Raw genomic sequence first — 23,746 nt, forward strand, 5'->3', positions numbered from 1 at the left:
CAAGCATCCCATTTATTTATTCTTTTGTTGATTGGTATACATACGCATCAGATTTTAGGAACTGGATTATACGCTGGGAGGTGGGGGCTGAGGACCCTATTACACAGGATCCACTGGATATTTTCTTACCAAAGTTGTCCTCTTCCCTCTAGCTGAGAGTCCTTGTTCTCAGAGATACAGGGTTCCAATCTGCAGTGAGCTGTTACACCCCTGCACCACTGTGTCATCAGCCCTCATTCCCCCCTGCCTCATTTCTCTGTGCACCTGGGGGGTCTCTCTCTACCATCCCAGTCATGCACCACCCTCCACAACCCCATAAGGATGAACTGCATCTCCCATCAAATGAGACAATTCAAGCAATCAAGGGCCAAAGGAGGTTGAGCATAGAGCCCAGGGGGAGATAGAGACATAATTTTTAAAGGAAAGAATCTGAGTGCACAGTGAGGACAAGTGTGTGTGCCTCTGTGTGTGTGTGTGTTCCTGTTCTGAGCGAGGAGATGGACAACCTGGAGGAGAAGCTGAATAAGAGAAGGGAGACAGGGCTTGAATCAGGGAGGGAGGAGGGGATTCCCAGTGTGGCCTGGTCTGCCTGGCTCCAGCCAAGCCGGCTGTTTCCTGCCCTCTGTGACCCCCCACCCCGGAGCAGGACCCAGACAGGCAGCGAGGAAAGGCAGGGGTGTGGGGAGCACCACTTGTGGCAGGGAGATAAGTGCGCTGGGACAAGAGGTCACTGCAAGCCTGGCTGTGCTCTCTGGGGGGTTAGAGGGCTTGGCATTCCACCCCCCACTACCTTCCCCAACCTCCTTGGAGCATCAAGGATTCCTCCTTCCCTCTCTGTGCTCCTCAGGAACTCCCGACTCTGTCTCCTTTAAATTTCTGAATATAATCCCTTTCCTTCCAGCTCTGCACTGGCGGGATCCCGCAGCGACCCCATCCATCCCACTACCCACACCATAGGCGCGCTGACGTAGAAGGGGGCTGGTGGGAGTAGCACTGCTTTCCCCGGACCCTCCCTAACTGATAGGATAGCGTGGGGGGGCGGTGGCGGCCATGAGAGGAAGAGCCCTCCCAGACATCCCGAGGGCCCCCAGGAGCCAGACAGGAAACAGCCTCGGGAAAGACAGCAGCAGCCCCGGCCCAGCCCCAGGGGTCAGAGCTGCGGGCGACCAGGAGATCTCCTAGTGAGAGTGAAGACGGTGATTTGGGAAGCCATCCAGACCTTTTACTCTCTCGGTCCCACCTACCTTTTATTTACTCCTGTTTCGCTTTTCTCTATAGTCCTCCCCATCTCAAACCAGTTGCCCCACTTCCCACATTTTCCTGCGCTAGGTTGCGCGCACAGTGGGTCCTCAATACCTAGTGTTTGATGAATGACTGTGTGACGTTCGCTCCAGGATCATCTAAGCTAGGGTCGCTGCCTGGAGGCCCGATGCGCCACCCTCCATCCTCAAAAGCTTCCCCCAAACGTGGTCCCCTGCGTCAAGGGTGGCGTTGGGCGCATCCAGAAGTCGAATCCGAAGTCCGCAGGAAGGTTGGAGCGGGCTTCGAGCGTGCGGTGTACATTTGCGTGCACGTCCGGGAGGCCCCCAGGGCTGCTGGATGTGCTTCTCGGCTGCCTGCCGCGTGCTGGGCCCGGACCTGCCCCGGGGGTCCCCGGGCCCCGGCCCCGACACGCGCGGTCCCCGTCACGGCGCACGGCCGCGGTGCACGTCTGGGCGGTCCCCGGGCTCCGCGCCCGCCGCCCCTCCCCCTTCTCCAAACTTTCTCCCAACTTCCCGACCTGCTCCGCTCGGCGCCCCGCTCCGCTTCCCTCATGAATTATTCAGCAGCGCGCGCTCCAATCAGCGCGCCCCGGCCCCCACGCCGAGCCCCGGCTGCGGGAGGAGGGAGCTCCCCCGCCCCCCGCGCCCCTCCCTCCCCGGCCAGGCGCCGCCCGGCCCAGTCCCAACCCGGCCCAGCCCCGGCCCGCCGGCCCCGCGCCGCAGTCTCCCTCCCTCCCGCTCCGTCCCCGCTCGGCTCCCATCCTCCTGGCCGGCGCGGAGCGCCCTCGGCCCGGCGGCGCGAGCAGCACCACTCCTGGGAGGGGGGGAGACCGCGAGCGGCCGGCCCACCCCCAGCCAGCCGGGGCGGGACCCCGAGGCCCCGGAGGGACCCAGACTCCAGGCACGTCCCGCTCTGCGTCCGCTGCGAGCAGCCAGTGCGAAGACGCCCCCCGCCCGCCCGCGCGCGCGGCGGGGACGCGGGGCCACACCTGGGCGCCGGTGCCGGGAGCGCCCGCATGGGCCCGCGTTGAGGGCCCCGACTGGGAGTCCCACGCGGGGAGTTGGTGTCTGCACTCTCGGGGGGGGTCCAGACCTGGGGGGGCTAGTGCCCCCCAAGCTCGGATCGGATCCAACCCGAGAGAGCCGGCGCCATGGAGCTCCGGGCTCTGCTTTGCTGGGCTTCGCTCGCCGCGGCTTTGGAAGGTGAGTTTCCCAGGGGGCACCCCGGCACTCCAGGGGCCCCCAAAGTTGGGCCTCGGAGTGAAGGGGCTGGCCACTCTGCTCTTACCCCGGTACCCCAACCCCGAACACTTCGGACCAATAGTGCTGGACCGGGCGGGGGGCGGGGAGGAGGCGGCCCAGCGGGGAGTGGAGGTTTCTTTTGTTTGGGAAAGAGAAGAAGTGGAGCTCCGTCCCGGGACGTGCCTCTGCCCCAGCTTCCCAGACTCTTCACCCTGATTCCGCACGCCTTTTGCAGCCTTTCCTTTCTCCCCTACTCCAGTATCTTCCAAAGTTTCTGTCCCTTTTCCCACTTTTGCCAAACATGAGGCAACGTTTTTGGGATCTGCTGCAGACAAGGCAGAACTTTGTGCTAGGCCAGAAAACTGCCCCCACCCCCTATTCCTCAGCGTTCACACCTTGATCCTGCAGTTCTCCTGCCTCTGGCTGGACGGCCACCGTCTGCACTCACTCTCCAAACGCCGGGATTTCTCCCAGAGCCACTGTCTCTGCTGCAATGAGGCCCCCCTCCCTGGTTTCCCCAGGCTGCACCCTGGCCCTTTAAATGCTGTCTAGACCCCAGCCCGGCACCAGTCCTGCCCGAGTCCCTTTCTGCACCCCTACAGGCCAGCAGAAACTGACCTTCACAGTTCCCATGGCACCTGAACTTAGCCTAACTGCCAATCTCTCTAAATTTCTGATTTTTCTGTATACCCTCCCCCGCACCCCAAATGTTTCTTCCCCTGTAAGTCTCTTCCCTCCCCTCACCCCCTGGAGGGGGAGCCAAGAGCCCTGTAAACCTTCTCATAAGGCCCTAATCTCCTTTTCAGTGAGCTGCCTCCTTCCCCCCTTCACTGCCTAGAATCAAAGGGGTCTGGGGGGGGTGGTGGTCGTGGGGGTCTGCTGAGGAGGAGGAATCAAAAGCAGTTAGAAACCCATCTCCCCCAGCCTGGGCTGTGCTGCTCTGGGCCGAGGATCAAAGGCTGGAGACGGGGAGAGGGGACCCTTGCCCAGTTCTGAGAAAGAAGGGAAGAAGGAAGGCAAAGTAGGGAGAGCCCCCCCCCCCAAGCTCCCCAGGGCAAAGTGTGGTGAAAAGAGGAAAATAAGGCGAAGGAGAAAGGCAAATGCTTCCATGCTGACACTTAAGTGCATCCCAAGCCCGAGGCCAGTGCTAAGCCCATTACATTTTCTTCACCTTCCTAACAGCTTGGCAGTGGGAGAGGGACTGTTGCCCCCATTTTACAGATGGGGAAACTGAGGCTTAACGAGGCGTTAAGTCACCTGCCTGGGGCCACGTGCCCCCATGGAGGTGGAAGGCGGGAGATAGAAAACAGAGAAGGGACAGCGACACTCTGAAAGGGAGGTGGACAGAGGGCGGGGGAGAGAGGTGAGAGGCAGGACAAGTGACAGATCAGACCAGGCTCTCTGAGCCGGAGATAGGAGGAGAGAAAGTGAGGCTCTCAGAGCTTGAGGACAGCCCTGAAACAGACAGTGTGTAAATTGGAGACAGGAAAACACTATCCTGGCTGGAACAATGGAGGGTGGAGACGGCAGCCTCTAGCCACCCCTTCCCAGAACCCGGGCATCCTGTCCCCAGCGTGCTGGGCTGGCTCCTGCCACCACCCCGTCCGGGGGACCCAGGCCTCATCTCAGGCTGGCTGGGGGTCCTGCCTGACCCCTTGCCCTCCGGTGGACATCATTTGGTCCCTGGGAGGAGGCTGCCTGCCCCACCCACCCACCTTCCCTTCCCTCCTCTCCCGCAGCCCCCACGGAGCAGGAGCCTGAGGGGGGAGGAACGTGGGGAGGACCTGCTCCCAGGTGTGCTGCTGGATCTGCTGGGGGTCCCCCACATGGCATGGGCCTCCCTGGGGATTCCCCTGCCCTCCCTCCACCCTGCACTGCCAGGGCCTGTGATGTTTCTCCTAATCCCCCCTTTCCGCCAGAGCCCCACCCTCCCTCCCCCCTACACCCCTCCCACGAGACCCAGGCCGAGCCAGGTGTGTTCACCCCTCCATACACCCCTAAAATCTCCTCCCTTTCTCCTTCTCATAACTAAATCCAGATGTGAGGCCTCTGCAGGCAGGGGCCAGGGCGGGAACCCAAGCGTCCTGGCCTCCAGCACTTCCTCCTCTGACAGCAGTGAGCTCTTGGGGGGGCGGAGCAGGGGGGGGGAGGGGCGTGGGGGAGTAGGGCTGGACCTTATGAGCTCAGTACCACCCTCCAGGATCTGAAGGCCTGGAGGGTTTGGTCCAAAAAGGGGGTGTGGGCCCAGAAAAGAGGGGTGGAGTTGGGGGGAAGGAGGCAGCTACTTTTGAATATAGGGAAGGGACCATGGGTTGGCCACGAGGCTGGCCCTGTAAGGAGGGTTATCCCTGTGCCTACAGGTCTTTGCCCTTCTCAGGTCATGCCAGGTCCAGGGTCTAGTTCAACCCTGCCTGAGCTTGCTTGGAGCTTCTCCTCTTCTCAGGGACCAGCAGTTCTCAGAGGCCTAGATCTCGGAGTCCTGAGAGGGTAGCTGGGTGCCTGCCAGCTGTTAGAGGTGGGGTTGGCACTCAGAAAAAAAGCTGAGAAGGGGGAGCAGCGGAGGGCAGGGCTTGCTCCCCTGTTCCTCTCTCCACTCACCTGGCCCCAGTTGCACCAGCTTGGAGCCAAGAGGACCCACCTGTCTCAGGCAGTTCCCAGGGATTTAGTCTTCCCAGCGTCTCTCCTCCAGTGCTGACTGTCCATCTGTTCATTTGTCTGTCTGTCTTAGAGACCCTATTGAACACAAAGTTGGAAACTGCCGATCTGAAGTGGGTCACGTTCCCTCAGGTGGATGGGCAGGTAACAGCTGGGTCCAGGGGCTGGGACTTGGAGGGACGAGGGAGGAGGGACAAGGAGTGTCCATGCTGGCCCACTGTGCATGCCATCAGCTGGAACAGATGTTCTCTGAGCCCTTTTGCTCTCAGAGGTCCCCTCCGTCTAGCACAGCCAACCTCCCACGGACCTCCCCTCCATAAACTGACCCCCTGCTCCCCACAGTGGGAGGAGCTGAGCGGCCTGGATGAGGAGCAGCACAGCGTTCGGACCTACGAGGTGTGTGATGTGCAACGGGCACCAGGTCTGGCCCACTGGCTGCGCACTGGCTGGGTCCCGCGCCGTGGAGCTGTCCACGTGTACGCCACACTCCGCTTCACCATGCTTGAGTGCCTCTCCCTGACGCGGGCTGGCCGCTCCTGCAAGGAGACCTTCACCGTCTTCTACTTCGAGAGTGATGCTGACACGGCCACAGCCTTCACACCAGCCTGGATGGAGAACCCCTATATCAAGGTACATGGGTGCATGGGGTGCAGCTGTGGGCCAGCATGGGGCTGGGCTGGGTCAGTAGTCTCAGGTGAGCTTCCAGGGTCCTGGGCCGGGACACTGGGGCCTGGAAGCAGGAGGCTCCAGTCCGGGGAGGGAAGAACGTGGTCTACTATGTGGGGTTGAGCTGCCACCCTGGCCCCCAACCCCAGGGAGGTTGTCGAGGCCACCCTCTGCCACGTCCCACATTCTCCGAGTACACGTTGCCTTTCATGAAGAGACATTCTATGCATCTGCTGATGCCTCACCCCGAAATGCCTCCTTTCTGTTCTTTCTACCCAATTCCTACTTGTCTCAGAAGCTTCAGCTCCCCTGGGATGCCTCTGCTGTGGTGCCTGCCCTGTCATAGGCACTTTACCTGTCATAGATCTTTTTTTTTTTCCTTTTCAAAGATTTTATTTATTTATTCATGGGAGACACACACACACACACACACACACACACACACACACAGAGGCAGAGACACAGGCAGAGGGAGAAGCAGGCTCCATGCAGGGAGCCCGATGTGGGACTCGATCCCGGGGCTCCAGGAGCACACCCTGAGCCAAAGGCAGATGCTTAACTGCTGAGCCACCCAGGCGTCCCACCTGTCATAGATCTTATCATGCTTTTAACACCTATTACCTTCATTTTGGTTTCCTTGGCTCCAAGCCCAGGGCCCGGCTCGGAGTAGGTGTTGATAAATGTCTGCAGGATGAGTGAACAGAAAGGGAGTACAGGATGGAGGCTGGACACATCATAGGACCTCAGTAAGCGTCAATGGGTAATGTTAGGTCATGCTGGGAAAGGTAGCAAAATGGCTCTGGAACAGGAACTGAGGTGATCAGGGACAGGGTGAGCTGGGAAGACGAGAATAGCCTACCTGCCAGGTCTTTGGGGAGTGGAGGACAGCTGCAATGAGTCTCTTTCCTCACCTGGCAGGTGGACACCGTGGCTGCTGAGCACCTGACCCGGAAGCGCCCTGGGGCTGAGGCAACAGGGAAGGTGAACATCAAGACACTGCGTCTGGGCCCACTCACCAAGGCTGGCTTCTACCTGGCCTTCCAGGACCAGGGTGCCTGCATGGCCCTGCTCTCCCTGCACCTCTTCTATAAGAAGTGCTCCCAACTGACTGTGAACCTCACATACTTCCCGGAGACGGTGCCTCGGGAGCTTGTGGTGCCTGTGGCAGGGAGCTGTGTGGCCGACGCCGTCCCCACTCCTGGCCCCAGCCCCAGCCTCTACTGCCGGGAGGATGGCCAGTGGGCTGAGCAGCCGGTCACGGGCTGCAGCTGTGCTGCTGGCTTCGAGGCCGCAGAGGGGAATACCAGGTGCCGAGGTAAGGGCTGGTGTCCTTTCCGTAAAGCTTGCCGCACATCCGTGTGGGGAGGGTCCTGTACCCTCACTCTTGGATTCAATCGAATTTCCATTTTGAACATTGTTCATTCTCAAGGGCACTCAGAGGTCCCGTTTCAGAGCCCCAGCATAGGTCTGAGCTCTTCCACCCTCTTTCTCCTCATTATGTTTCACATCTTTCTGTATGAGGGATGCAAGGGTGTCCTCAGCATGGGGGGACCTTGTTGGACTTTGAGGGCAAAGGCATCTATAGTCTCTATTTCTTGCTCATTATGGGTTTCTTTTTTTTTTTTTTTAAGATTTTATTTATTTATTCATGAGAGACAAAGAGAGAGAGAGAGGCAGAGGGAGAAGCAGGCTCCATGCAGGAGCCTGACGTGGCACTCGATCCTGGGTTTTCAGGATCAGGCCCTGGGCTGAAAGCAGTGCTAAACCGCTGAGCCACCCAGGCTGCCCAACATTATGGGTTTCCTCTAACTTACTGATACTGAATTCTCGCTTAGCTGTTCCTTTAGAGCAGGCATTCAGAACCTGGGTTTTGTAGATAGAAAGTAAGGGATCTAGGAACTTGGGTAGAGAAAAAAAATGACCTAATTGTCACTCGCCTCCACCTGAAATTGGCCTTGCATGTGGAATGACAGTGATAGAGGCCAACGGTTCACAGTAGGACTGAGACTTGCACATCCTTCCAATCATGGCTGTTTTCTCAGCCTGTTAAAAATTAGGCAAGAATGTCCAAATGCCATTTTTTTGCTTATCATGACTTTAGGATTACAGGGGCTGCTGTATCTTGTAAATAAACAAACACTGTATTCTTAAGGCACGAACTTGTTTTCTTCATGTTTTGGGTCATTGCATTTCTTTTTTTTTTTTTTAAGATTTTATTTATTTATTCATGAGAGACACACAGAGAGAGAGGCAGAGACAGGCAGAGGGAGAAGCAGGATCCATGCAGGGAACCCGACGTGGGACTTGATCCCGGGTGTCCAGGATCACGCCCTGAGCTGAAGGCGGCACTAAACTGCTGAGCTACCCAGGCTGCCCCTGGTCATTGCATTTCAATTCACTTGGTTTCCTTTGTGATCCTCTGTGTTTTGTGGTGTGCATTTATTTTATCTTTTGAATGTTTTTTTTTAAGATTTTATTTATTTATTCATGAAAGACACAGAGACACAGAGGGAGAAGCAGGCTTTCTGCAGGGAGCCCAATGGGGGACTCGATCCCCAGACCCAGAATCGTGCCCTGAGCCGAAGGCAGACACTCAACGAAGGCAGATGTTTAACCGCCGGGCCACCCAGGCATCCCTTTTTTGAATACTCTATTTATTTATATGAGAGAGAGAGAGAGCATGTGTGCACAAGCAGGGGGAGGGGCAGGGTAGAAGGAGAAACAGGCTCCTTGCTCGATACCAGGACCCCAAGATCATGACCTGAGCTGAAGTCAAGATGCTCAACTGACTGAGCCACCCAGGTACCCCTGTGGTGTGCATTTAAAAACATAGTTCTGAGCAGAGGCCTCTTGGTTTCACCTGGCAGCCACAGGGTGTGGCAGTGGCCGGGTGGTAGTGTTGAGGTCAACAAAGCTTCAAATCCCTGATTTGTAGGGAGAGTCTCCTTCTTCTCTTAGATGTTAGGTTTTTGAGTTCTTCCCTCCCTGTACCCCACTTTGCACTCCCTGCACCCTTAAGAGCAGCTGAATGTTTTCGGTAATCATTGTCTCTCTTTCAGCCTGTGCCCAAGGCACCTTCAAGCCCTTGTCCGGGGAGGGGTCCTGTCAGCCGTGTCCAGCCAACAGCCACTCCAACACCATCGGCTCACCCATGTGCCAGTGCCGCATTGGGTACTTCAGGGCCCGCACAGATTTCCGGGGAGCACCCTGTACCAGTAAGTGACCAGTGACCCCTGAGGTGGCGGGTGGATACCTACCATAGCCCCCAGCTTCCCCAGCCTTCCTCCTATTGGCCCTGGCCTGCTGATGCCCAGCCAAGATAAGAAGCCAGTGAGGATACCTGTGTACCTCGAGGTGCTTCCCTGACGCTTGAGTCAGCCTCTGCCTCCCTGGTGTCCCGCAGCGCCACCCTCTGCTCCCAGAAGTGTGGTTCCCCGCCTGAATGGCTCCTCCCTGCGCCTGGAGTGGAGCGCCCCCCTGGAGTCCGGGGGCCGAGAGGATCTCACCTATGCTCTGCGCTGCCGGGAGTGCCGCCCTGGGGGGTCCTGTACACCCTGCGGAGGAGACCTGACTTTTGACCCTGGCCCCCGGGACCTTGTGGAACCCTGGGTGGCAGTTCGTGGGCTGCGTCCAGATTTCACCTACACCTTCGAGGTCACCGCCTTGAACGGGGTGTCCTCTCTGGCCACTGGACCTGTCCCATTTGAGGCTGTGAATGTCACCACTGACCGTGAGGGTGAGATGGGGAGCCGGTGGTCAGCTGGGAGGGATGCAGATGGCCTGAAGGGAAAAAGGCAGGGGCAGGACAGTGGGGTCGCTAGGAAGCATGGAGCGTCAGGACTTGCAGGGTGAGAGGCAGGCAGAAGAGTAAAAAGAGGTGCAGACTTCAGGACGGGGCAGAGAGTCACGGGAGCCCTTGAAGCAGCTGGAGATCTGAGACAAGTGTAGCCAGCAGAGGCAGAGCTGGGAAAGTTAAAAGACAGACTTGCCGTGTGCAAATACCCTAATGGGTCGTCTCCCTCACAGTACCACCCCCAGTGTCCGACATCCGGGTGACACGGTCATCGCCCAGCAGCTTGAGCCTGGCCTGGGCTGTTCCCCGGGCCCCCAGCGGAGCTGTGCTGGACTATGAGGTCAAGTATCATGAGAAGGTGAGACCCGGACTTGCCCCTAGGGTTTGGGGTGGGCCGTGGGATGTGTTCTGGGGGCTGGCTGAATTACAGGGATCTGAGAAGTGTTTGAATTTCAGCTGTGCTGAGTACTAGCTGTGTGACGTTGGGCCAGCCCCCTTGGCCTCCCTGAGTCCAACATCCCCAATGTAAAACAGTTGTAGTAATAATAACGACCCCACAGAATTGCTGTGAGGATTAAATGCTATAACGAAAGCCAAACACTTGCCACATAGCAGAACCACGATGCAGAGACGGGGACACAGGGTCTGGGAGGGGGAGAGGTAGGAAGAGCAATGGAAACCAGAGAGCCCTGGCTTACGGCCAACCCTTCCCCCTCTGGGACAGGGCACAGAGGGCCCCAGCAGCGTGCGGTTCCTGAAGACGTCGGAAAACCGGGCAGAGCTGCGGGGGCTGAAACGGGGAGCCAGCTACCTGGTCCAGGTGCGGGCACGCTCTGAAGCCGGCTACGGGCCCTTTGGCCAGGAGCACCACAGCCAGACCCAGCTGGACGGTGAGCCCCGGGACCAGGGCGTCGGCCAGGGTACTGCCCCTCCATCGCATAGGGGGCCTTGCCTGTGCCCTCGAAGGACCCCTGAAGTCACATTCCCGTGCTCCGTCAGCCCTGAGGCATTTTGGCCTGCGGAGGGGAGCATAGGCTGCAGAAACCAAACCAGCAGCATGGAGGGAAGACCTGCCCAGTGGCTTTCCAGCTGCGTGACTCTCTGCCAAAGCCTGACCCTTAAGCCCCACCCTGCCTCCCCAGATTGGAAATAGCACGAGGTCTCTCTCACAGCCTCCAAAGGATGACACCTATTTTTTTTTTAAGATTTTATTTATTTATTCACAAGAGACACACTGAGAGAGAGGCAGAGACACAGGCAGAGGGAGAAGCAGGCTCCATGTGGGAAGCCCGGAATGACACTGATTCATTATAATGCTTGTTGGCTGAGAGACTTTCAAATCTTTGAACGGTTTGAGGCACGATTCACATACCATACAATTAATTCACCCATTTAGAGTGGCTTTTCATATGTCGAGAGTTGTGTGACCATTGCCACAATTAATTTTAGGATATCACAGCATCCAAGGAAAGATACTCCCTCAATCACCCGCACCCCTGGCAAACACAAATTTACCTTCTGTGTTTATGGATTTGCCTCTTCTGGGCATTTCATACAAATGGAGTCCTACACTGCAGCTTCTTCCTTCACTGGGCACAACATGTGCCAGGTTCGTCCACGTTTGGGGTGTATAGCGCTTTTTATGGCTGGAAGATATTCCATGGTATAGCGATAGCCTGTTTTATTTGTCCATTTGTCCATTTCATCTGTTGACGGACATCTGAGTTACTTCCACATTTTGGTTATGGACCTTTTCATTTTTAGCTTCTGGGACCTTCTGTGGTCACCACTATTTATAACTGAACAAAATCAAGCCTGCTTTGGCTGTAACAAGGCTGGGAAACTTCCTTGCGGAGGTGCCCACGCTGCTGGAAAGCAATTTGGTCTCAGGAGAACATACCTCAAGCCTTGCAGCTGGTTGCAGGGTCCCTGGGGGCCGTCAGCTTCTGATCGCGGGTTTTTCTGTCCCAGAGAACGAGAGCTGGCGGGAGCAGCTGGCCCTGATCGCGGGCACAGCTGTCGTGGGTGTGGTGCTGGTCCTGGTGGTCATTGTCATTGCTGTTCTCTGCCTCAGGTAAGGACTCTGGGCACCTGGAGGCCCGTGGGGAGGCCCATGTAGATGACCAACTACCCTCTTGCTCCAGGGAAGCCTCCCTCCGTGCCCTCAGAATACTTCTTTCCCCTTGGAAGCTTTTCTGACCCCCCCGCCCCCGCTCCTCCTGTGCCCATCCTGTCCCTCTGGGAACTCGAGATGTGTTGAGTCCATTTACCGTTTCTTTCCCGTCGGCCACAGGAAGCAGAGCAACGGGAGAGAAGCTGAGTACTCGGACAAGCATGGACAGTACCTCATCGGGCACGGTGGGTAGGCCTGTCCTGAAGGAAACGGGACTGGGGCAAGAGGTGGGAATCTGGGCATCTGAGTGCAGGGGGAGGCTACCTCTCAGTTAATGGGAGCCCACATGATTTCTCAGGTACTAAGGTCTATATTGACCCCTTCACTTATGAAGACCCCAATGAGGCTGTGAGGGAATTTGCGAAAGAGATTGACGTTTCCTATGTCAAGATTGAGGAGGTGATCGGCGCAGGTGAGAGGGAAGGTGGACACCCAGGGTCTGGGCTGGGGAGTCGGATGGTGGGGGGCGCGAAGCAGGGCTGACTCTTGGCATCCTTTCTGAAGGTGAGTTTGGCGAGGTGTGCCGGGGGCGGCTCAAGGCCCCAGGGAAGAAAGAGAGCTGTGTGGCTATCAAGACCCTGAAAGGGGGCTACACAGAGCGGCAGCGGCGGGAGTTCCTGAGTGAGGCCTCCATCATGGGCCAGTTCGAGCATCCTAACATCATCCGCCTGGAGGGCGTGGTCACCAACAGCGTGCCTGTCATGATCCTCACCGAGTTCATGGAGAATGGCGCTCTGGACTCCTTCCTGCGGGTAAGCCCCCGGCCCCTAGCCTCCCGCGTCCTCCCATATTCCCCCAGCACAGCCAAGGAGCTCAGAACCAGGACAGGTGGTAGGGTGCACATCATACCCCCAATGCCCTTTGTTCTCCCTGGAGGGAGTTCCCAGGACAGCTTGAGTTCCCAGGACTGGCCTTTCCTGTGTCTCTCAGTGTGTTCTGGGGGCTGGCTGAATTACAGGGATCTGAGAAGTGGAATCTGAGTGGAAAAGGCCTGTCTGTGGGGCCAGCAGACCCGGGATTTGGAGGGGTGGTCATTTGTCCTCTTGACAAATACTTCCTGAGCACCATCTGGTGCCTCAGCCATTGTCCTAAGTCTTGGGAATAAAGCCATGAACATCTCTGCACTTGACAGTGTGGTGGAGACAAACAAGCTTTTAAAAAACAGGGCAGCCCTGGTGGCTCAGCGGTTTAGCGCTGCTTTCAACCCAGGGCCTGATCTTGGAGACCTGGGATCGAGTCCCACGTCGGGCTCCCTGCATGGAGCCTGCTTCTCCCTCTGCCTGTGTCTCTGCCTCTCTCTCTCTCTCTCTCTGTCATGAATAAATAAATAAAATCTTTAAGAAAAAAAAAAAACAATAAAAAACATATTTTGGAGAAGTGACTAGAGATGATGGGGAAGAGCTTATTTTATTTTTGTCACTTTAATAGGTTTTACTCAATACTGTTTTATTTTTTAACTTTACATCTTTTTTAAAAAAGCAAAAACATCTTCCTACAGAGCAAAATAGCATTACATTTAACAGAATTATGATGCTTCCTTGGGATCATCCAATACCCAGTTAACATTCCCATTTCCCTAGCTGTCCCCCCACATAGCTCTTCTCCTGGTTTCTCCAAACTGGGATCCAGTTCACGATCAAACATTGCACCTGGTGGCTATTTTTTTTTTTTTTTTTTTTTTTTTTTTTAGCCTCTTCCAAATCCAGGGCAGTCCCTTATTGTGATACTGACATGCTGAAAAGCTGGACCTCATCCCCTTGAATGTCTCACCTTCTGGATTTATCAGCCTCTTGTGGGGGGGGGGGGTCATTTAGCTTGTTTCTCTAGTTCCTTTAAGGGAAGATATATCTAATGTTCTAATAAGTCCAAAAATAAATATCCATGGCCAGCCTACATCAGGGATGCTGTGTATCCTGCATGACACCCCAACCAGAGATAGGCTACCTGGCTGTTACCAGGAGAGCTGCCAAGGCAGGCCCTGAGTATTGTGATAACAGCCTGACCTTCCACTGTCAACATAAGAGTCTGTTCCATTGGTATCAGACAAAGGTCCAGTTCTCAGGAGGGGAAAGGGATCTATTTTAGAAGAAATGATATTTGGGGGGCAGCCAGGTGGCTCAGTGGTTTAGCATCTGCCTTCAGCCCAGGGCATGATCCTGGAGACCCAGGATCGAGTCCCACTATCAGGCTCCCTGCATGGAGCTTGCTTCTCCCTCTGCCTGTGTCTCTGCCTCTCTTTCTGTGTGTGTCTCTCATGAGTAAATAAATAAAATCTTTAAAAAAAAAGAAATAATATTTGGGTAGATGGGAAAGAGCCAACCATGAGCGGATGGGAGGGAGAAGCACACTAGGGGAACCAGAGTGGGCAGGAACCCGACATATTCAAGAAGCAGAAAGGCCTAGGTGGCTCAGTCAGTTAAACATCTGACTTTAGCTCAGATCATGATCTTGGGGTCCTGGGATTAGGCTCCAAGTCAGGCTCCCTGAGCAGTGGGGAGTCTGCTTGTCCTCCCTCTACCCTTCCCCCTGCTCATACACATACTTGTTCTCTCTGCAAATAAATAAATAAATCTTTTTTAAAAATGGCAGAAAGGCCAGTGAAATTAACCCAAGCAGAGGAGCAGAGGTATATCTCCATGTACATGGTGGTCAGACCACATGAATCTCGTGACCTTAGTAAGGAATTTGGATTTGATTAGAAGTTCAAGGGGAAGGCTTTGGAGGGATTTCAGCTGGAGGGAGGTGGTTTTAGGAGCTCCTTTTGGTGGTGGTAGGGAGCAAGAGCCAGGAGCCAGTGAGGAGACCTACACCTACAGTCCTTTGAGGTGTAAGGGTTGCAGCTGGGTGAGGAGAAGTAGCTGGATTTGGGACATGTTTTGGAGGCAGGTCCAACAGAAACCTCCTGATGGATTGTAAGTGGCAGGTGAGGGAGAGAGGAATCACAGAGACTCCGGGGTCTGGCCTGAGCATCTGGCCTGAGCATCTGGCCAGCGGTGTTTCCACAAGGTGAGATCCCAGGCCTGGAGAAAGTGCAGGCTTGGAGGACAGGTTCAGAATTCAGGTTTTGGACTCTGACCCTGGCACTATGGCTGCCAAGGATCCCTGCATGCTTGCTGAACCCAGAAGATGGGATTCTTTTTTTTTTTTTTTTTTTTTTAAGATTTTATTTATTTATTCATGAGAGACACAGAGAGAGAGAGGCAGAGACACAGGCAGAAGGAGAAGCAGGCTCCATGCAGGGAGCCCGATATGGGACTTGATCCTGGGACTCCAGGATTATGCCCTGGGCTGAAGGCAGGTACTAAACCACTGAGCCACCCAGGGATCCCCAAGAAGATGGGATTCTTTCACTGTGACTGGCTGGCTGGCTTATCTGGTGAGAATAGACTCTGTAAAGGTCAAGGTCAAACTTTCTGTCTTGGTTTGGTGCTGTCTCAGTGTCTCGCAAGCTACATACAGCTGGTCTAAAAGGGCTGTGCAAGAATGCTCTGGTTCAGTTCAAATGCATCTACACCTGTAGACTGCCCAGAGCACACTCCAAACTTAGATCAAAAGCATTTGTTGAGTATGCCTTGGACGTAGAGCTCTGTACTAGACTAAATAGAAGAAAATGTTAAAGCAATCTCCTTACAATCTTTTTTAAGATTTATTTATTTACTTTGGAGAGAGAGAAAGCATGAGCAAGTGTGAGCAAGACCAGGTGGAGGGGAGGGGCAGAGGCAGAGGGAGAGAGAATCGTTAGGCAGACTCTCTGATGAGTGTGGATGAGGGGCTTGATCTCACAACCCTGAGATCATGACCTGAGCCGAAATCAAGAAGCATGCTTAACCGATGAGCCACCCAGGAGCCCCTTCTTATAATCTTTTTTTTTTTTTTAAGATTTTACTTATTTATTATTTATTCATGAGAGACAGAGAGAGAGAGAGAGAAGCAGAGACACAGGCAGAGGGAGAAGCAAGCTCCATGCAGGGAGCCTAATGCAGGACCTGATGCTGGGTCTCCAGGATCAGGCCCCGGGCCAAAGGTGGCACTAAACCACTGAGCCACCCGGGCTGCCCCCCTCCTTATAATCTTAAGTGTCGTGTCAGGTTAGTGCAGTGAGAGCTGAGAGCTCAGGGTAAGAGAAAAGCAGGGGACTTACCTGGGAAGTCAGCAGGCCTGCCCTGCAGGTGAGTGTGAGATGGGTCTTCAAGTGGCAGATACGGTTTAGGGGGTGGAAATCCAGGGTAATGGCAGGTGAGCTGCCCTAACTGCCCTCTCCCCTGTCTGATCTCCAGCTCAATGATGGGCAGTTCACTGTCATCCAGCTGGTGGGCATGCTTCGGGGCATCGCCTCTGGCATGCGGTACCTTGCTGAAATGAGCTATGTCCATCGAGACCTGGCTGCCCGCAACATCCTGGTCAACAGCAATCTTGTCTGCAAGGTGTCTGACTTTGGGCTTTCCCGGTTCCTGGAGGAGAACTCTTCTGATCCCACCTATACAAGCTCTCTGGTGAGGCTAGGGGACCCAAGTATGAACTGGGTTCTTAGACGCAGGTGGGGAGGGAAGGTTGGAAAGGTGGGAGGCGGAGGGATTGGTAGTTCCAGTTCAGGGACAGGATATAGGCACAGACCAGGGAGAGGACAGTCAGCTTAGGTAGGGAACCCAACTTCCAGTGTCCAGGAAAAGAAGAGAGTTGAAGAGCTGCATGTCTGAGTTCCAGAGAGAAGGGAGACCTGGGGAAAAGGCAAAGGCAGGGGGTAGAATGCCTGGGTCCAATAAGTTCCTCAGCTCACCTTTTCCTCTTCCATCTTTAGGGTGGAAAGATTCCCATCCGATGGACAGCCCCCGAGGCCATTGCCTTCCGGAAGTTCACATCTGCTAGTGATGCGTGGAGCTACGGAATTGTGATGTGGGAGGTCATGTCCTTTGGAGAACGGCCATACTGGGACATGAGCAATCAGGATGTAAGTGTCCCATGGCCCCACCAAGCTTTCCTGAACGTTCTCTCACTGGGGATATGGGGTAGGGAGTGGGGTCCCCAGAGAGCTCATCACTGTTGGGTCCTTGAGGCACAAAATAGAGTTGTTTCTGTATCCAAGACTTTCATACAGCATATCTGGTCACAGCAGGACACGGAGGAGGAGGGCAGGGTTGGGAAGTTACTAATCTAGATCATGGCCCAAGAGCCACTGGGGCATCAAGCCCCCAGCCAGCTTTGACCCCAGCCAGGAGGACCCTGGATCTGCCATTCTCTGGTCTATGGCACTTCTCCCAATCTGCTAAGTCACCACCTTCTGGGGGTCCTTTGGCATCCTTGTTCTCCCTGGGAGATCCTCACCCAGTGCTTCTACCTGTCATTCTAGGTGATCAATGCCATTGAACAGGACTACCGGCTGCCCCCGCCCCCAGACTGCCCCACTTCCCTGCACCAGCTCATGCTGGACTGTTGGCAGAAGGACCGGAATGCACGGCCCCGCTTCCCCCAGGTGGTCAGCGCCCTTGACAAGATGATCCGGAACCCGGCCAGTCTCAAAATTGTGGCCAGGGAGAATGGCGGGTGAGGACCCCGGAGGGTGGGCCTCCTTCCTGCACTCTGCCATCACTCGAGAACCCCTCCTTCCCCTTCAGAGGTATCCAGCCCTCTGGCGTTATGTGGGCTTGTTGGTTGTCCCTGTCCACTGCTCCAAGTCTGGGTGCAAAGTCCCCACCTTGATGTAGCCTGGGAACTCACTGCACCCTTCTCCATCCTTGCCTTACAGCGCCTCACACCCACTCCTGGATCAGCGGCAGCCTCACTACTCAGCTTTTGGCTCCGTGGGTGAGTGGCTTCGAGCCATCAAGATGGGACGATACGAAGAAAGTTTTGCAGCTGCTGGCTTTGGCTCCTTCGAACTGGTCAGCCAGATCTCTGCTGAGTAAGTCATGGTGGTTGAAAGCCAAGCAGTCTAAGGGGTACCTGGGGACCAGAATCAGGCTGGCGAGTTTAGCAGGAACCTTTGAGGGCACCTCCTGGTGCCAATTCTGTTATTGAGAGCACCCCTAAAGTAACAGCCCCTGGGGGCTGAGAGCCCAGGGGATCTTCTGGGCCAGCAGTGCCTACCTCACCCCTGGGCCATCCTGCTCCTGTCCTGCCATGGGTATCTATCTTTGTGCATCTATCTACATTCCAGACTCTGCTCTCACATTAACAAAGTGTCAGCTCTGGCTGTTTTCCCACCCATAAAAGGAGAAGGTTGGATTAGGTTTCAGAGATCATTTCCAACTTTAATGTTAAATGGTTTTATGGTTCCAATGCCTCCCAAACACTGTGTTTTGGCCTTTCTGGTTTTCTCCCTTTCTGCCTTCCCATGTCCCGCCCAGGCTGTCTTCTCAGCCCAGGTTTGAATAACACATGGAAGGAAGAGAAATCTGGAACCAGAAATCTGGAACCAGAGGGGCGTGCCCCTCTGTCCTCCCCCCCTCCCCACACACACACACACTGGGTAGGTCATGGGCCCCCTGCTCCCTCCCTTGTTCCAGCAACGCCCTGACACTGGTCCTTACTCTCCATTTCCCACCGTTGCCTTTTTCCCTTATCTCAGGCTCCAGGCCTCAGGATGGGGGTGGGGGGTGGCGGGTGGCGGCTGCTCCGCTGCTCCGCTGCTGCTCGTTTTCCCTCCACCCGCCCCTTCCTCCCCACCCGCTCTTCCTCTCTCAGGCCTTTTCCTTCTGACTTCTTTCTCCTCTAGAGCAATCCGTGCAGCCCCTTCCCCCAACCTCATTTTGTGCGCTTTTCTCTCATTCGTTCCTCCTCACTGATTTCTCTGCCTTTCCCTAATCCTTGCTGGAGCCCCAAGCGTCAGCCCCCCGACCTCCCACCTCTGGCCAGCCAGTCTCGGATACCTAGCCCCACCCTCCACTGCGGCTGCGCAGAAGGACTGTCCGCCTCCTGCTCCTAAAGCCTCTGGAAACTGCCCGCCCCTGTTGGCAACTAATGACGTGTGACCCTCCCCTGCTGGCCCTCTGATTGGCTGACGGTCCTGAGGCGGGGCGTGGTGTCTGGAGCTAAGAGCCTCCCCGGGAGCCCTGTGGCCTCACCTAGCTCTCCCTTTTTCCCCAGGGACCTGCTCCGAATTGGAGTCACTCTGGCGGGACACCAGAAGAAAATCCTGGCCAGCGTCCAGCACATGAAGTCCCAGGCCAAGCCTGGAGCCCCAGGCGGGTCGGGAGCACCAGCCCCCCAGTACTGACCTGCACCTGCTTGCCTGGCCCCACTGCTCCTGAGCGGCGGGCACTTGCAGCTTGGGGACACAGCTCCCCTTCTTCCTGGGGCAGAGTCGGATGGGGACCCAAGGGGCCTCTATACCTGGGCCCCGTTGGATTGCACTTTGAACCCGTGGGGGTGGGGAGCTGGCAATTTTGAGAGGCAGGATTTGGGGATTCTGCCATAGGAGCGTAGGAATCACATGCCCCCCAGGCGGGAAGCTGGTCTCTCGAGACTGGGTGTGACCAGAGAGGAAGCGCCTGTAATCTGCCAGCTTCCCCGATGGTAGGCACGATTCCCGCAGCCTCCCTCTGATCCCCAGCTAGGGCCTCACGTGCCCCCCTCACCACGAAGGGCCAATGCACTGCCCTGCAGACCAAAGAGAAGAGGGTGACCAGCCTGTGAGCTCGGGAGCGGAGCGCGTCGCGCTGTGGCGGGAGGCGGGAAGGGGCGTCGTGGTCCAGGAACCAAATCATTGGACCTGGATGTCCCAACCTTGCTGCTGTCTTCCCGAACTCAGTTTCCCCTTGTAAATGCCCCCTCCCCCATCTGCTGCCTTCATATTGAAGGTTTTTGTTTTATTTTTTGTTTCTGTCTTATTTTTCCTGCCCCAACTCCTTTTTTGTTGTTTTTTGTTGTTTGTTTTTCTGCTGTCTTTGTCATAACTTTCTGTGTTGGGGGGGCCTGTTTCATTATTGTCTCCTTTGCCCAGGGTGAAACAGGAACTCATCGTGTCTGTTTCCAGAACAGTGCCTTGCTCACACCACAGCTCCCAGACACATTCCTGCCCCCAAGTACCCTCGCGCTGTGTCCATGAGGGGGAGTTGGGGGGGGGAGGTGGTGGTAGAAACTAGAGACAGACACCGGTGCTTGGAGGGGTTCTTAAATTATATTTAAAACATTTTTTTTTTTTTGTATAAATAAAAGAAAATGGGAAGCTTTGCAGTCCTGGGGGTATTTGGGAGTGGGGGACCGACTAGGTTTCTGCCGAGAGCAGGACCTGGGTATGGGGGAGTGGTTGGAGGTCTGGAGACAGGGCTGTGGGGGGCTGCAGGCTTGCTTCCCGGCCCCAGGGTGTGTTTGAGGGGGTGGGGTGGGGGCAGTGGGAGATGAGTCATTGGCAGCTGCTTCTAACGGCTCCAGATGGCTCTGCCAAGAGCCCGGGGCACCTCCGGGGTGGGGCTCTCTCTCCCTCCCCTGTCCTGGTTCCCCAGCCCTGGTAGGGGGCCATGGGAGACTAGGGAAGCTTTGAGCTTATAGCCCCGCCCTGCAGCCCCTTGACATGGAAGAAGGGGGCATCAGAGGGGGCATCGGCTGGGGTGGAGGGGTTCCCTCAGATGAAGGGGCCAGATGTAGGCCAGATGTTGACAGCTAGGGTTGGTTTTGGAGGCAATGGGAAGAGTCTGCATGGGCTGTGGGGGAGGGGCAGAAAGCTGGAGTGAAGGATGTGGACCCCCCACGGGTACACACACACACTGGGCTGGGCCGAGTCCTGTCGGGAAGACAATTCTCCCTTTCAAGGTGCTGCCCAGGCAGGTTCTCCCAGCCTCTTGGGAAGGGGAAGGGAAACTACCTGAGTGTCTGCTCCCAAACAGGAAGACAGCAATGGGGTCAAGCCCCTTTGAGTCTTTGTTCCCGTCTTCTGTTCCTTCCCTCCTGGTCTGCCCACACCAGGGTCACCTGCAGGGGTCAGCGATCTTTAGCGGGGGTAGCCTTGCTGTTTCTGCCTCAGCTGTCCCCTGTTGTGTTGGGGTCTGCAGGACCTCAAATCACAGCTTCTACCCTTCCCAGCCCAGGGAGCCTTGGGTGGTGATCCTGTCTGCGGTTTCCTACCAGTACCAGCCTCTTCTGGAGTCCCTAGTACCTTGGAACCTCTATCCCCTCCCTGGACCCATCACCCACGTTTTGTACACTTGAGGGTACGGGAGGGACTCTGTCCTGCCGAAGATGGAGGGGGTCTGGGTCCAGGAGCAGGAGGCCTATCTGGAGGATGCCACCCCCAGCCACCCCTTTCCCCTGCCAACCAGACATCTGAGCTAGATAAGGTGACCTTAGGTCTTGAGGGGAGCAGAGGTCAAGGGGACAGGGTACAGATGAGTAACAGAGACAAAAGGTCAAAGATGAAGTGAAGGGAGCTCAAGTGGGGGTAGGTGTGTAGCAAGGAGGCCCACAATGCCCAGGCTAAAGCATGGCCAGCTCATGGGGCCCTCTAGCCGTGCCCAGCTCTAGAGCATAGTCAGGGGCCATCTCTCCCTACCCAGGGCCCTCCCCCACCCAGGTGGGACCTCTGTTCCTTAAACAGGCAGCTGCAAAGTCATCTCAGAGAATAAGCACAGAACCCAGTGTCTTGCCTGCTTTGGCATCCCCCATCCCTTGGGATCTTCAAACCTGATCACCCCCACCCACAAGCTAGGACCTGCCTGATGGGCGGTGTGGGACCCTGGGAGAGGGGTCAGAATGTTTGCCCTTTGGCCTCAGGCTGAGGTGAGCTGGCCAGCCCTGCTAGGATGGGGCACAAACTCCTGGGCACCCTGGATCCCACCAGTTGCTATAGTAACCCCTAGACCCTTTGGAGAAAGGTATGTGTGCAGAAGGTGGGGGCCTCCTGAGGGTCACAGGCAGTCTTGCCCTTCCTAAAAAGCTACATTACCCATCCTTAGCCTGCACCCAGTGATTAGATCTCATCGTTAGAGATGTCTAGGTGGCTCAGCCGTTGAGCGTCTGCCTTCGGCTCAGGTCATGATACCGGAGTCCTGGGATCAAGTCCTGCATTGGGCTCCCCACAGGAAGCCTGTTTCTCCCTTTATGTCTCTGACTCTCTGTGCCATGAATAAATTAAATCTTTTAAAAAGAAAAGAAATAAATGTCAGGGTCCAGGATCACCTTCCACTAGCCCTGGATTCCTGTGAAGAGGGACAGTGCAGCTTTTTCTCCTGTTTCCAGAGGCTGGAGGGCTGGAAGCCTCACCCCCAAGCAGCTTTGTCCAAAGAACAGGCCAAGAACAGCCCAACCTCCGTCCCCCTCCGGTCCCCCTCCACCCAGGACACTTTTGCAGGCACCTAGCTGTAGTCCTCTCCGACCTCCCACACACTTGTGCCCCTCGCTCCTATCTCATCCCCCAAGACCCTTCCTCTACTACAATCATGGAAATTCACATTTCAAAAATACATTTTAGGGGCTCCTGGGTGGCTCAGTTAAGGGTCTGCCTTCAGCTCAGGTCATGATCCTGGAGTCCCAGGATCCAGCATCAGGGGGTGGGTCCACTTCTCCCTCTGCCTTCCTCCCCTGCTGCCCCCCACCCCTGCTCAAGTTCTCTCTTTCTCACTGTTTCTCTCTCTCTCTCTCTCAAATGAATAACATTAAAAAAAATACATTTTATTTTCTCTCATTTTTTGAGGACAATTCAAAACTTGAGGGGCTTGAAGGGTATGTTCTAGAACAAAATCTGAGGAGAAAGCGAGCAAACCTGTATCAGAGGCAGACTCAGCTTCCAGCTGCTGGAGTTCTGGGGTGGGGATGGTTCTCACCAGTGTCTGCCAGTCTGCCTCTGCTCTAGCTCTGCGTTTTCTCCCTGGGGGTTGTGGGGAACAGAGAAGGGTTGGTGCCCGCTCCCCTGCTGACTCATCCTCACCCACCCCTGCTCATCCCCTTTCCCAGAACTCACCTCTTCTTCCTGGAAACACATGCCCTGGTCACGGCAGGCACTAAGACCAGCACTGGTACAAGCATCCCCAACAGGATGGCCGCAAAGTTGGATGCTTCTGGGGTGCAGGGGACAGAACATAGGGACATGGGATAGAAGACATGGGGGAGGAGACGCCCCCTTTGGATCCTAAGTGGCCACCCAGAAAGGACAGCAGCTCCTAATTTTCTGGGTGGGACTAGGTCTTCCTCCAGAAGGCTGTTGCTCCAAGGCCTCAGCACCATACCCCTAGGATCCTATTGTGTCTCTGGACACACAACTCTCATCAGCCTTGTTAAGGAGGATGTTCAGCGAGCTGGTCCCCTCAAGTCCAGGGTACCATCTTGGCCAGTGCTTCTCAAAGAGCAGCCCTGGGATCATTTCCATCAGTCACTCAGGAGCTTGTTAAAAATGCAGATGTCTGGGCCCACTCCAGACTTACTGAATCTAAATCTCTGGATAGGGGGTGGCAGTGGGGGTGGGGGGGGGTGGAGGGTGGAGGAGGGGGAAGTCCTGAAAGGAACAGATTGAAAAAGCCACCCCCACCCCACCCTGGCCCACTCTGAGGGGAGATAAAGCTGGTGAAAACCACTGGCCCTGAGGCTCAAGAGAAGTCTAGTTTTGGAAGAGGAGAGAAAATAAAAGTTACTGGGAAAGGTTTTGGTGGGACACAAAATGGGGAAATGAGAGTGGGGTGAAGCAAGACTAGAGAAGAGAGAAAAAAAAAAAAAACTAGAGAAGAGAGCTGGGCTTCAGAGAGAGGATCCCAGAGTACAGCAGTCCTCCCTCACCGAGAGCTTGGCTTTCCACAGGCTCAGCCACCCACCATAACCCATGGTGCAGAAGCAGATGGTCCTCCTCCTGACACAGCCTCACAAGGTCAACAGTAGCCTAATGCAGCAGCACAGGGCCTCGATCATTCACCCCAATTCATTCCCTCACCTCACCATCATCACAAGAAGAAGGGAGAGTGCAATACAATTGGATAGTTTGGGAGAAAGACCACAATAGAGTGACTTTGGTTACAGTCTATGGTTATAATTGTT

At 55.6% G+C, this 23,746-nt stretch overlaps 2 protein-coding genes across 2 annotated transcripts in view; one reads left to right on the forward strand and one right to left on the reverse strand.

Moving 5' to 3' along the window:
• Positions 1-1,952: 1,952 nt before the first annotated feature.
• On the forward strand, positions 1,953-19,963 carry EPHB4 (EPH receptor B4). The gene is made up of 17 exons (XM_025425975.3): positions 1,953-2,465; positions 5,233-5,303; positions 5,502-5,789; positions 6,744-7,140; positions 8,885-9,040; positions 9,229-9,561; positions 9,852-9,976; positions 10,343-10,508; positions 11,590-11,692; positions 11,912-11,976; positions 12,090-12,203; positions 12,296-12,543; positions 16,069-16,284; positions 16,590-16,739; positions 17,139-17,332; positions 17,535-17,690; positions 18,875-19,963. The coding sequence occupies exons 1-17, from the start codon at positions 2,414-2,416 to the stop codon at positions 19,002-19,004; spliced, it is 2,964 nt and encodes a 987-aa protein (XP_025281760.1). The 5' UTR covers positions 1,953-2,413; the 3' UTR covers positions 19,005-19,963.
• A 2,409-nt stretch (positions 19,964-22,372) lies between these two features.
• Positions 22,373-23,746, reverse strand: part of ZAN (zonadhesin) — a 39,649-nt gene continuing 38,275 nt past the window's right edge. The window contains 2 exon segments of the mRNA XM_049111108.1: positions 22,373-22,589; positions 22,683-22,779. Of these exon segments, the coding sequence (XP_048967065.1) occupies positions 22,571-22,589; positions 22,683-22,779 (116 nt within the window). The 3' untranslated portion in view covers positions 22,373-22,570.

The sequence above is a fragment of the Canis lupus genome, chromosome 6 (assembly GCF_003254725.2).
Source record: "Canis lupus dingo isolate Sandy chromosome 6, ASM325472v2, whole genome shotgun sequence".
NCBI classification, from domain to species: Eukaryota; Metazoa; Chordata; class Mammalia; order Carnivora; family Canidae; genus Canis; species Canis lupus.

What these genes read in the sequence shown, in the direction of transcription:
- EPHB4 (XM_025425975.3), top strand. Translation starts at nt 2,414, where the DNA reads ATGGAGCTCCGGGCTCTGCTTTGCTGGGCTTCGCTCGCCGCGGCTTTG. An exon ending in GCTCGCCGCGGCTTTGGAAG is followed by an intron (nt 2,466 to 5,232) that starts GTGAGTTTCCCA and finishes TGTCTGTCTTAG; the next exon opens with AGACCCTATTGAACACAAAG. An exon ending in CCACCTATACAAGCTCTCTG is followed by an intron (nt 16,285 to 16,589) that starts GTGAGGCTAGGG and finishes TTCCATCTTTAG; the next exon opens with GGTGGAAAGATTCCCATCCG.